The 12,834-nt window shown below is 38.4% G+C and overlaps 1 protein-coding gene across 1 annotated transcript in view; it reads left to right on the top strand.

Moving 5' to 3' along the window:
- LOC121853976 (poly [ADP-ribose] polymerase 2-like) overlaps positions 1–11,454 on the top strand; it is a gene marked incomplete at its 5' end in the record, with an annotated part of 56,460 nt that extends 45,006 nt beyond the window's left edge. Inside the window, 1 exon segment of the mRNA XM_042348369.1 lies at positions 8,511–11,454. Within this exon segment, the coding sequence (XP_042204303.1) occupies positions 8,511–8,667 (157 nt within the window).
- Between the last annotated feature and the right edge of the window lie 1,380 nt (positions 11,455–12,834).

Raw genomic sequence — 12,834 nt, 5'->3', positions numbered from 1 at the left:
AAAAATAATCTTCACGACACTATCTGTCAATCAAAGTACCCCACCTTGCCTCCCCCCCTCTTCCAACCGCGCGGTCAGTCCCAACCCTCCCCCCCACCCCCCACCAATCCTCCCTTCCAGGGTTTTTAACATTTAGTATTAAATAATACCTCAGATTAAAGTTAGGATAATATAATTGACATTGCTGGATTCCTTGTAAGACCAGGAATATTTTGAATATAAATGTCATATATTTTGCACAAAAGATAACATAGTTAATTTGAGAAAAATTTTTATCTAAAATTTGTATGTCTAATGCAAAAATATGATGTTTATATTCAAAATGATCATCAAATTATAAGAATTCCAGCAATGTAAATTATATTCAGACCGGGTAATTTGTATGAATTTTATGAGCTAAAACAAATATCTTCAGTTAATAAAAAAAAATAATTTCTTCACAGGGTAACAGATGGTCGGTCGGTCCCTCCCTCCCCCCCACCCCCCACCAACCGTCCCAAGGAGATGTGTGGGATAACCACTAAATTTTAATAAATAATACCTCAAACTAAAGTTAGGATAATATAATTGACATTGCTGGATTCCTTGTAAGACCAGGAATATTTTGAATATAAATGTCATATATTTTGCACAAAAGATAACATAGTTACTCTGAGAAAAATTTTTATCTAAAATTTGTATGTCTAATGCAAAATATATGATGTTTATATTCAAAATGATCACCAAATTATAAGAATTCCAGCAATGTAAATTATATTCTGGCCGGGTAATTTGTATGAATTTTATGAGCTAAAACAGGCAGTCAGGCAGGGTGGCGGATGGGCAAATCTAAAAATAGCGTCTCGAGCCGGACACTCACCTCGTATATGTGGAAAAAATCCGTGTTAAGTGAAAGTTCAGCTCTGGCGAGGCACCGCGTATATGATAAAACACGTTAAGTGAAACCGCTTAGGCGGGGTAATACTGTGTATATATATATATATATATATATATATATATATATATATATATATATATATATATATATATATATATATATATATATATATATATATATATATATATATATATATATATTTACAGTATATATATATACAGTCAACCCTCACTTTACGCGGTTAATGTAACCCGCAGGGTCCCGCGGAAAGTGAATAACATAACATATGGGATTAATTGAAATAGAGTCCGGGCCGACCCCCAAACTCCACTTTTTGACGACACACAACTATGTTGTAGTAAAAATTTTATCTTAACTTTATGATGGTATGAAAAAACAAGTAATATAGAAGAGGTTAGGTTAAGAAAAATAAAGGTTAACATAGGAAAAATAAAGGTTAGGTTAGGAAAACTAAAAGTTAGGTGGAACACTTACGTTAGTAGAAGAGATGGGTCGGCGTACGGGGATGGAGGCTGGTTCCGAGGCAGCGGGCAGGCTACTGGCCCTCAGGTGAATCACCATTACTAGGTGCATCACCATCACTGTCACTTACAGTTGTCAGGGCTTCCCTGACAAATCCCTCAAAGTCATCTTCACTGTCACTATCGCTGGCTTGGGCTGGCTGTGGTGGGTTGCGGGCGAAGAAATCTGTTATGCTTTGCTGACGGCTGGTGTTGATGTTGTCGTGATACACCTTGATGTAGGGCTCTATAGTCTGCAACAGCTGGGTAGTGAAGATTTCATACCTGTTTGCGTCAGGGTCGTCGGAAAGGAGGAGCTTGGCTTTCTCGATACTCTCGATGGCACCCCTAACATTACTATGGGATAAATGTTGTTCTTCTTGGGATGACGCACCACCTGCCTCTTCACTGACGTCGTCATCATTGTCTACCATCTCGTCGGTAGTCACATCAGGTTCCATTATCACCTCCAGGATGTCGTCGTTGGTGGTCTCGGAGAAGCCTGGAACTGTAACAGTCTGCGCAGCTTCTCTGGCAAGGTCCACTGCTACTGGAACAGTCTGAACCTCACCAGTCACAGATTGACTCCTCTCACCTGGTATTCCATGCAACACATGTCTCCATGCGTGACGAATTGTAGCAATAGACAGCTGATCCCATGACTCCACCAAGAAGTTCACAGCTTTCTTGATGTTAAATACTCTTCAGAATTGTTTGAACAGTATTTTTTGCTGTGCCAACTGTTGATCTTCATCTTCTTCGCTCTTGCTATCGGTGGTGGTGTCACTCAGGTTACGCAACTCTTCCCTGGTGTTGGTGTAGTCGTTCAGGAGTTTGAATTTTTTCGTAGAGAATGCAGCTTTTACATTACATATTAACTCTTGGTCCATGGGCTGTAATATAGATGTAGTGTTGGGAGGAAGGAAGACCACTTTTACGTTGGGGTGACGATCTAACAGTAGGGGCGAGTGTCCTGGCGCATTGTCCAGCAGCAACAAAATCTTGAATGGCACATTCTGTCACTCACAGAATTTCTTTACATCGGGAACAAAACAGTCATCAAACCAGGAGAGGGACAGTGTAGAGAACATCCACACCTTACGTGCTGTCAGCCAGTGGACATTTAGCTTGGTCATGTCCATGGTTTTGTAGGTGTGCGGCTTGCGTGCTGTGTGGATCACCGATAACTTGAGCTTACTGGTACCGGAGGCATTGGTGGTAAACAGGACGGTGATGCGTTCCTTCTGCATCTTCCGGCCCCGAATCTTGCTGGCATTCTTTACAACTAAGGACTTGGAAGGTAGCTTTTTCCAGAAAAGACCAGATTCGTCCATGTTAAACACCTGGTCGTCACTGTACTGTCCTTCCTCCATAATCTCACGTAAAAACGGAGGAAATTCCCTCGCCGCAGCACGGTCAGCACTCGCTTCTTCACCACCAATGTTTATATTGGTGATCTTGTTCCGGATCTTAAACCTCTGTAACCACCCAGAGGAAGCATTAAAGGGTTTGGGCTCTGTAATTCCCATCTTTCGTGCCACTGCAATGTACAGTTCACGTACGTACTCCTTAACAGAGTGCGTGTCGACCGCCATGTTCTGTCGCGCCTGACTCACCAAGTACCTCACAAGTAATTTTTCTGTCTTGAGAAGCACCTGGTTGTGAAAATACTTGATCATAGAAGCACCTGTAGACTTTGTGATCTTAATGTGCTCCTTTATCTTGGCTGCATCCTTCTTTATTGTTCGAATCGTAGATCCATTCACACCATGCTGGCGCGCCAAATCAACCTGCCTTGTTCCTTTCTTCAACTCTTGGATGATCTTGTACTTCACCTCGTAGCTTAAGGAACGTCGTGTCTTCTTTGGCTTAGTGCCGCTGGGTCCACGTAAGGAAAGGTTTCTCTCTGGGGGCGGTGGTCCGGCGGAAGCCATTTTACAGAACAATGGATACACGTTTACACGGTCTGGCGTGGAGGGATGAAACTGGCGTGGCTAGGTCACGCATCGTCTTTCCTCCCTCCCTCCCTCCCCCGGGTGGACACGTCATAATACTTTAAGCCAATTACAGCTAGCAGCAGAGGGGGGTAGGGATGCATGGCCAATCACAGTCCGATACGTCATATGACGTCAGTGATAACGCGAAAAAGACACACACTGCGCAACCTTACCGCGCGGCTTGCCCAGGTGGAGGGAGGAGGAGGGAGAGGCGAGAGCACAGGCAGGCAGGCGGGTGGGGCGAATCTAAAAATAGCGTCGCGCCGGACACTCTCCGCGTAATGGGGTTCACACACACACACAGTTGTACCCCACGTTAAAGGTCAATTGAACCCACAGGGTACCGCGTTAAGTGAACAACAGAACATATGGGATTAATTCCAATAGAGACTGGCCTGACCCCCAAACTCCACATTTTGACGACACACAACTATGTTCTAGTAAAAATAACATCTTAATTTTATGATGGTACATGCACACAATTAATACTTAAGAGAAATAGAGAAATACAGTCGCCAAGTTAATGTCCATTCAAATAATGGACTCGACTCCCTCCCCCTCTTCTCACACTACACTGCTGGCTCTTCCCTCTCTGAGAAATTTTTGGGGGAAAACCACTAGATTTTAATAAATAATACCTCAAATTAAAGTTAGGATAATATAATTGACATTGCTGGATTCCTTGTAAGACCAGGAATATTTTGAATATACAGTAAATGTCATATATTTTGCACAAAAGATAACATATTTACTCAGAGTAAACATTATATCTAAAATTTGTATGTCTAATGCAAATTATATTCTCCTTAACTTTAGTCTGAGATATTATATAAGATATAAACTGTAAGCCTAAAACCCAGGCTGGGCAGATGGGGAGAGGGAGGGAGGGAACGTGGGGAGCGGGAGGTGAGGTGATATGATTTAGCGCTGAAGGCTTAGTGAAGTATTTATTTGTTTATTTATTTCGTTTAGTTGAATTTTTGTTTTTTGCTTATAAAATTTCACAGAAGTGACCGTGGAGAATATAATTTACATTGCTGGAATTCTTATAAGATAGTGATTAATTTGAATATAAACAAGCTATAATTTGCAATAGACAAAACAATTTTAGTGCCATACTCAATTTAGTACATATACACTACTTAGGTTATTTATTTCTTTTACGTTTCTTTTAGTATGGTGTGTGCATGTAAATGATTGAAAATAAATTAAGGAATTTATGTAAATCTACCCAAAAAATACAGTTGAAAAACTTTACATTATAAAATGTAATACTGTACTTACTGTCCACTAATGTACTACACTTTTTATCTCTTGTGCAAAATATATGAAGTTTATATTCAAATTATTCACTGTCTTGCAAGGATTCCAGCAATACAAATTATATTCTCCTAACTTTAGTCTGTGATATTATATAAGATAAAAACTTAAAGCCTACTGTATAACTACCAAACCTTTGCTGGGGGAGGGGGGTAGGGAGGGAGGGCTGACAGTGACATGTTTGACAGTTAGCACTGAAGGTCTAGTGAAGAATTTATTTGTTTATTTATGTCGTTTAGATTGAGTTATTGTTTTTTGCTTATAAAATTTCATAGAAATGACCGGGGAGAATATAATTTACATTGCTGGAATTCTTATAAGATAGTGATTAATTTGAATGTAAACATGCAATAGTTTGCACTAGACTGAAATTTTAGTATTCATTTTGGACAAATATTAAAGAGCACAATTTCTTGATATATACTCCACTGGAAATGAATGTAAACGTAGAACAGATTACGTACTGAATTACTGAATTGGCAGACTAGCCCATCAGCTGATGCTCACAACAAAACGTGATGTTCGTAAGGATTTCGTTAATCAAATTTTTGTTCGTTAACCGAATTAAAGATTCTTATGGAAGGTAATTCGTTTACCAAAATTTCGTCAACCGAACCATTCGTTAACCGAGGGACCAATGTTCACACACCTCCAACACACACCCTCCAACTTTTATTATATTATATATTCTCATATGATCAGCCACTTGTGGTGTATGTTTTATCATTGATAATATATTATATTAAATACTGTTCTATAACATCTTGGTAAAATCACACAGGAAAAAGGGAAACAATGGAGCGAGCACCTTAGCTTTTGTCTTTATTCAAGACATCTTCAGAGGCAACTGAATTACAAGGACTGAGACTGAGAGAGAGGCTTATGTACACAGGGTGACCTTACAAAACATGAGGTCAGGTCAAACACATGACATCCACTAATCTACATACCACCACCACCATCGCAAACATAAGAGGAACTTATAAGAATGGGCGACGTAACTAGTCATGTTAAGTCAGGTAAAAAAATATGAGACCCACTAATCATTTATCCTACATCTACCTCGAATACTTTCAAAGCATTTTTAACCTTGGGCCACTGACAAATAAATTTGTGTAACATATTATCAGTTTTGTACTGACCATCACTAAGGTTTATAGAATTTAATTCCCTAATCAAACTAGCTTCAACTTGAAGTCTTTCTGTGACACATGATGATTTATACACTTCTAAACTGTTTTCCCAGTCTAGGGAATGATTATTGTTCCTTCTATAAACTGTGCTATTACATGTATAAAAAAAAAAACGAAATATTGCTTCATGTTCCAGGGTCCTCATGTATTGGAGGTTTGGGGAGGGAGGGAACTGACCGCACACCCCCCAAAAAGGTCCTGCCTCTCCCCTACTCCTCCCATGTCTGCCATTCCTATTGTAAAATGTTTTACTTTGTTTTTTATTTTTTAATTAATATAGATATGTTTACTGTAATAATTTGTGCTTAATGTGTTTAAAATTTTATATTAACCTTGATGAAACATACACATTAAGAGGCTGATCATTGGTGAAAAGGGGGAGTGCCAGCCTCCTTGCCTTCCCCTTACTCCACCTTGCCTCCCTGCCTCCCCCTTGCCTACTCCCTACCTTCCTCCAACTCAGTGTCTTACACAAAAGACTATAAACTAGATGTTGTGTGTGTGTATGATGTGGTGTTGGGGTATTAGTTAATAATAAATAAACAATATTGTATTGCTAATGACAGTACAGTAGTTTGGTGAATAGTAGTGACAATTGTAGTACTGCACGCTGCTATTCATCAAACGACTGTCATTGACGATACAATACGTATTGCTTATTTATTACTTAATACCACAACATCTCTCCCACACACCCCTTTTTTTGGATGACATAAATTTATGTATGGTTAACTATGTGTTGGTGAATTAAAAGATCAGCTCTTGAGGAGCTTAGGGCTTGGCAACACTGGTGCATGTTACCACTCCTTTCCACTCCATCTTTCTAATCACCCACACCTTTCTCAATTCATATTTTAAAATGTTGTGTAATGTAATGTTGAAGAGATACAACTTTGCTCATTTATAATCAGGGCTGTGGAGTCGAAGACAAAACCTTCGACTCCGACTCCTCAAATTTTTATGCTTCCGACTCCGACTCCTTGGCCTATTTGTAACAACTATTTCTACCATCCTAATTGTAATTTGTATGTTGTAACCTGCATAGGTAAAAAGTAAAACACCGTGGCTATACTGCTACAGCTTTATTAATGATCTGGACGATATTTAAGAACTACAAAAAGATGATAGGCTTGACTTTCAAAGTTTCAATCAAAAGAAAAATAAATTTATTAATAATTCAAGATATTAACTAGAAAACACCATTTACATGTATATCTAAAAGTTCGATCTCAGCATATGAATTTGTTTAAGCTCATAATCTGATGTGGATCTAAATGATGATCCTACAATTCCTTTTAAAGTAAAGTTATATATTTATGTACATTAAAGAAATGAATACCTTATTAAGGAAAATGGATAAACCTTACATGATTAAGTTATTAAATTAAATTTGCCTTAATCTCACCAAAAACAGGTTGTAGCTAATTGTTTTGTAGCTGAGAGCCTCTGTGCAGTTTTCAACGAAACAAAATTTGATATAATTCAAAATTTCAAATGGTAAAGAAGAGACTATCGTCCAAAATTATAGTGCTATACTGTGCCTGCTACAATAAATTCATAATAATGCTTATAAAATGGAAATAAATTCTTTTAATAATTTAAGAAAATTAGTGGGATCAGTGGAATCACTGCAATGAATATGCCTGAGTTCATATATTTGTTCTTAGGAACAGAATAGCTTCAGTCGGAGTCGGAGTCTGGACAATTTTACCGACTCCGACTCCGACTCCACAAGCCGAAATTTCCTCCGACTCCTCGACTCCGACTCCGACTCCACAGCCCTGTTTATAATTATACTTACCACAATCTCCCTAAAAATACTTTAGGTTTCGTGTTTATTCAAGACATCTTCAGGTCATGAGACCCACTAATCCCCCAACCAAGAAAGGGTGACCTGACATTCCATCAGATGGTCAGTAATATGAGACCACTAATCCCCCACCCTACCTCCACCTGACACTGAGTCAAGTCAGGCCCCCCCCCCCCAAAAAAATACTTCGGGAAATTTGCCTCTAAAGCCGGAATTTTTTGAAAAATTCCAGTTTTGGGAATGATTTTCTGAGCAAATTTCAATTCCGCCTATTGGAGATTTCCGGGTTTGAGGGATTCCAGCTAACGGAGATATTACTGCACTCAGCCACTCCTCGACTTACGACCACCCGGACATACGTCGTACCAAAAAATTTTCAAATTACATATTTTCGAGTCCCGACGTTAGTGATTGCGCTGTGTACTGACAAAATTTTCGTTTGTAATTCCCTCTAAAATGGCTGGCATGCTTAAAAGTGAGAGTTTTGTGGTGCTGAGAAGAAAAAGAGACACTCATTTTAGATTTTCTATGTATTATCTTTGCATTTTCGACTTACGACCAATTCGACTTACTGTACGACCTGGATTTGGGTCCCTAACCCAGTCGTAAGTCAAGGAGTGGCTGTATATATAAAATATCTGATGAAATGAACAACACTTACTGAATACTGTACAGTAACCTGGGGACCTCCAGTATATACAGTATGTATTAATGTAGCTCATTGATGTTTATTTTTGTAAAAAAATACAGTGTATATATATATATACATATTGTTTTTCTCTCTCTCAACAGGTCTGATGGAACATTGGTCCCCATGGGACCCGGTGAACAAACAGAAATAAAAAATTCCAGGGGCTATACACTCATGTACAACGAATACATAGTTTATGATCCTGCTCAAGTGCGAACAAGATTTCTTCTCAAAATCAAATTCAATTTCAAATATTAGTTCCTATTCATGACTGAACTTTTGTGTGCTAACCTTTATTTTATATACTTTTGACAGGCACAACAAATATCAAGTACAGAGAGCCCCAATTTTTACTCTGTGATTACTGCCCACCACTTAAATGCAGTTTTCAGTGTACCTTGTAGACACAAATGTTTGTTTTGATATTTTTTTGTATTTTTTATCCTCTTCACCATTGATCGGCTCGTTAGCCGCTTGGGCGCTCGGTCACGTCTCTGTTGGCAAATACTGGGCATGCACTGGCTCCTTAATGTATCTGAACCTGCTCCTGTGCTGGTCAAGTCTAGTCTTGAAAGAGCTCACGCTCGGTGTCGTCACAACACACTCTGGCAGGTTGTTCCACGAGTTCACAACTCTCACTCCTAAAAAGTTAACCCTCACAGTTTTTCTGGACTTGCAGCTTCTTTAACCTTGAGCTGTGACCCCTTGTAGGGCGAGCGTTTGCCAGCTCCAGGTATCGAACTCGACTGAGTAGTCCCCTTTCAGATGTTTATACACCTCAGTTAGGTCCTACTCTCGATTTAACGGAATCCAATATAATGAACTCTTGATTTAGCGGAAGGAATTTTTTCCGTTATTTTTCACTCGATTTAGTGAATAGTTTGCTAAATCGAGATTAATTCCGTTCATAAGCTCTCACCTACGGAGACACCTCAGACACATGATATGTACATAGAAACATTATTCATGGCTTACCTTGAACTAGGGGGTTTGGTGTTTGTTCTAAATTTTATCTATAATTCCCAAACTTTTTACCAATATATAGCTGCACTCTTTTTACTTTCTCCTCCACACCACTTCCTTTCTGCCACTTCTGAGAGATTTTCAGCATGATATCTAAGCACAGTAGTTAGTTGACTGAGAGGTAGCAGTGAACAACACATGGTGGCAGCAAGGACACAGACTGGGCGGATGAAAACAAACCCCAAGCGGAACATTTGGTGTGGAATTTATCATAATCACGCTCGATTTAGTGAACTAGTTTTCTAAATTGAGTGAAAATAACGGAATCAATTTAGCTGAAATTTCAATTTAGCGTTAACCCTTGGCCCCGGGTGACGTTCCAGAACGTCCGCCTATTTTCCCGCCATTTTTTTTTTTTTAATTAATTTTGGAAATGTTGATTTTTTTTTCGATTTAGTCCCGTGTGGGGGGTACTGCCAGCATCACCCTAACCTGAGGGTTAAGGGGTGGATCGAATTTGTTTGTTAAATCGAGAAAATACTGTATCAGCTAGGCACTTGCCGGCGCTGTATTCTCTCTGGGTAGCTGAGGTGCCATAGTGCAGGCACCAGTCTGGTGGCTCTCCTTTGGACATTTTCAATCAACTGACGGTCCCTAGTATATTGCGGGGACCAGACGAGGTGACAGAACTCCAAGCGGGGAAGCACCTCACTCTTGAAGATCATAACAAGGGACAGACCATGTAGATATCTGAACGACCTTCTTATACGACCTAATAATATAACATAGTTTCTTGTTTCACCTTCTTCTCACAATGGCCCGAGAACTTCAGTTCATTGTCAACATACACACCCAGGTTCTTTTTGCATATATTTTTTTCTTAGAATGTAATGTTTTTCACTGCTTTTTTTTTGTATTGTGAGTCACTATAAAAATTCATCAGTAGCCAATATCAATTTGATATTTCCTAAATCCAAGGGAAGAATCCTCATTTAATCATCTCCAGCTTCCAGAATCCTTCACATTTTTGTATTAAGGAAACTTACATGTTTTTGAGGAGGTGGATTACCTGAACACATTGTATTGGAAACAGGTCAAATTAGGACCTTGACATTGTTCACAGCGCTCACAAAAGTTTTATGTGATATATTTTAACAATTATTTGCCTTAGATACATTTGTTAAACATTTGATAACTCTTCATTTTAAGAAATTTAACTTCATAAGTTATTTAATGTCCTTAAAATTCATTGGGGTCGGTGTGTTGAAGCAACTTAGGTTGTGCCAGCTGGTGCACACTCACCCCAGCGGTTCATTGAGACAAAATACTTCAAAGGTAGAGATGTTTGGCTTGATGGGATTGATGGAGGTGGGTATTGAGAGAGGGGGATTAGTTGGAGGATGAGAGAGATACAGGACAAGGTTGATTGTCCACTCCCATTCTTCTTTTGCCTAATCATTTCTAATTTTACATCTATACTATAGCTACTGAAGTGTGCTTCCTTTTGAGTGCTGCACCACCCTGTTTGGGTTGCAAACTCATGGCGACAGATATGATACAATAATTCACCACAACATGCACGAAAAGACACGACAAAGGCAGGAGTAAACACAACACCTTACTGATCTGGATGAAACAAAGCGGGAGAATGGCGCGAGACACGTGTGCATGCATGATGCCAGTAGGAGGATGAAATTTCAAACGCTTCAGCTAAAATTCCCTAGATTTTATCAGGAGCTTTTGAGTGAAATCCACTTAAATGTTGGAACTTTTTAAGTGGATGGTCACTAAAAGTTGACTACTTAACTGCAAACCTACGGATAGTGAATGCTCTAATAACGAGGACCTCCTGTGCATTTAATTACTAATTTTCAAAAAGTAAACACTTGCCAGCACTGCAGGCGAAGAATGAAGCATTGCAGCAGGCGAGAGGCATGGTAGGTAACTCACGGGAATGGTAGGTAACGCAGGGGAATAGTATGCGATGGAGGGGAACGCTACATAAACAGTCAACGGTGTGGCACTTGTGTGTTCTACTGTAATTTGGTCACTTATACAAAATAAAGAAAATTTTAACAAAAATAATTGTTTTCTTTACATATAATTCAAGTCTGAGTATGTAAATAAACACATAACTTACAACACTAAGGATATTATAATCCTAGTAAAACCATTTTCTATTACAGAGCAAAAGAGTAAAATTCAAACACTCTATGTAGCTTAGAAGCAAAGAAAATATAAAACTATAAAATAAGAACAATGAAGAGCTAAGGTGTGTAATAATAATAATAATAATTAGCAGTTTATTGAAAGAGCATGGGAGCCGGGAGGTTGAAAATGTACAGTTATATAATTGGGGAATGGGTCTCTTGATTGACAAATAATATACTGTATACAGTAAAATAAGTGATAAAAATATGGTATATAATAACTAGGTGGGGAGAAGGTTATACAGGTTCACAATCCCTTATCCGAAATCCTTGGGACCAAATGCATTTTGGTTTTCGGAATTTTTCGGATTTCAGAATTTTTTTTTTTTTTTTTTTTTTTGGGGTTCAGACCACCCGGGCACAGGTGACAATAGCTTAAAAATACCTAAGACATTCTTGGGTACATCAGAATTATCATCAGTGAATAATTGAGGTCTGTTGAAATACCCGGGTGCAAGTTGACAACCCTTTATCAAAGAAATTCCCGAAACCCGAAAAGCTCTGAAAACCGTTTTTTTTTTTTACGGTGTATTAGCCCACCGGGCACAGGTCACTGACCCACATCAGAGACCTGGGGGTTAAAATATAATAATAATAATAATAATAATTCATAGGTCTAGGTCATGTTTCTCACTTTGATCATTTTTTTTCATTCTTGTATTTCTTTATTATTGTTATTATTTCATTATTACAGTATTATTGTTATTATTATTATTATTATTGTTATCATTCTTATTTTATTTTTGTGTATTTTTTATTAAAAATTGTATTTACTATGAATAATTATTATTATTACTGTATTATCATTATTATTATTACCTGTATTATTATAATTATTATTACCATTACATTTTCGCCCCCCAGGCCCCGATGTGGGTCAGTGACATGTGCCCGGGTGGGCTAATACCCATAAAAAAAAAAAAGCTCCACAAATTTTTTTTTTCGGTTTTCGGAACTTTGGATAAAGGGTTGTCAACCTGTATACTATAAGAATTATTTCAACAGACCTCAATTATTCACTGATGATACCCTGGATGTACCCAAGAGGGGTATTTTTTAAGCTATTGTCATTTTTCGTGGCTGGGACCCGAGAACCATCCGTTCCTGAGAGTAATTTTTTTACCTGTATTGTATATGTGTATGTTTGAAGACACACACACAAAACATACAAATAAATAATATGGTAGAATTCTCAAATAATCAGAAACAAGAGAAAGTGCATGCTTTGTTATATTTCAGTAACAAAGCATGG

This window comes from Homarus americanus, unplaced genomic scaffold, assembly GCF_018991925.1.
Source record: "Homarus americanus isolate GMGI-L3 unplaced genomic scaffold, GMGI_Hamer_2.0 scaffold19078, whole genome shotgun sequence".
Lineage (NCBI taxonomy): Eukaryota > Metazoa > Arthropoda > Malacostraca > Decapoda > Nephropidae > Homarus > Homarus americanus.
The sequence above is the reverse complement of the archived record's forward strand: the minus strand, read 5'-3'. Positions and strand labels throughout refer to the sequence as shown.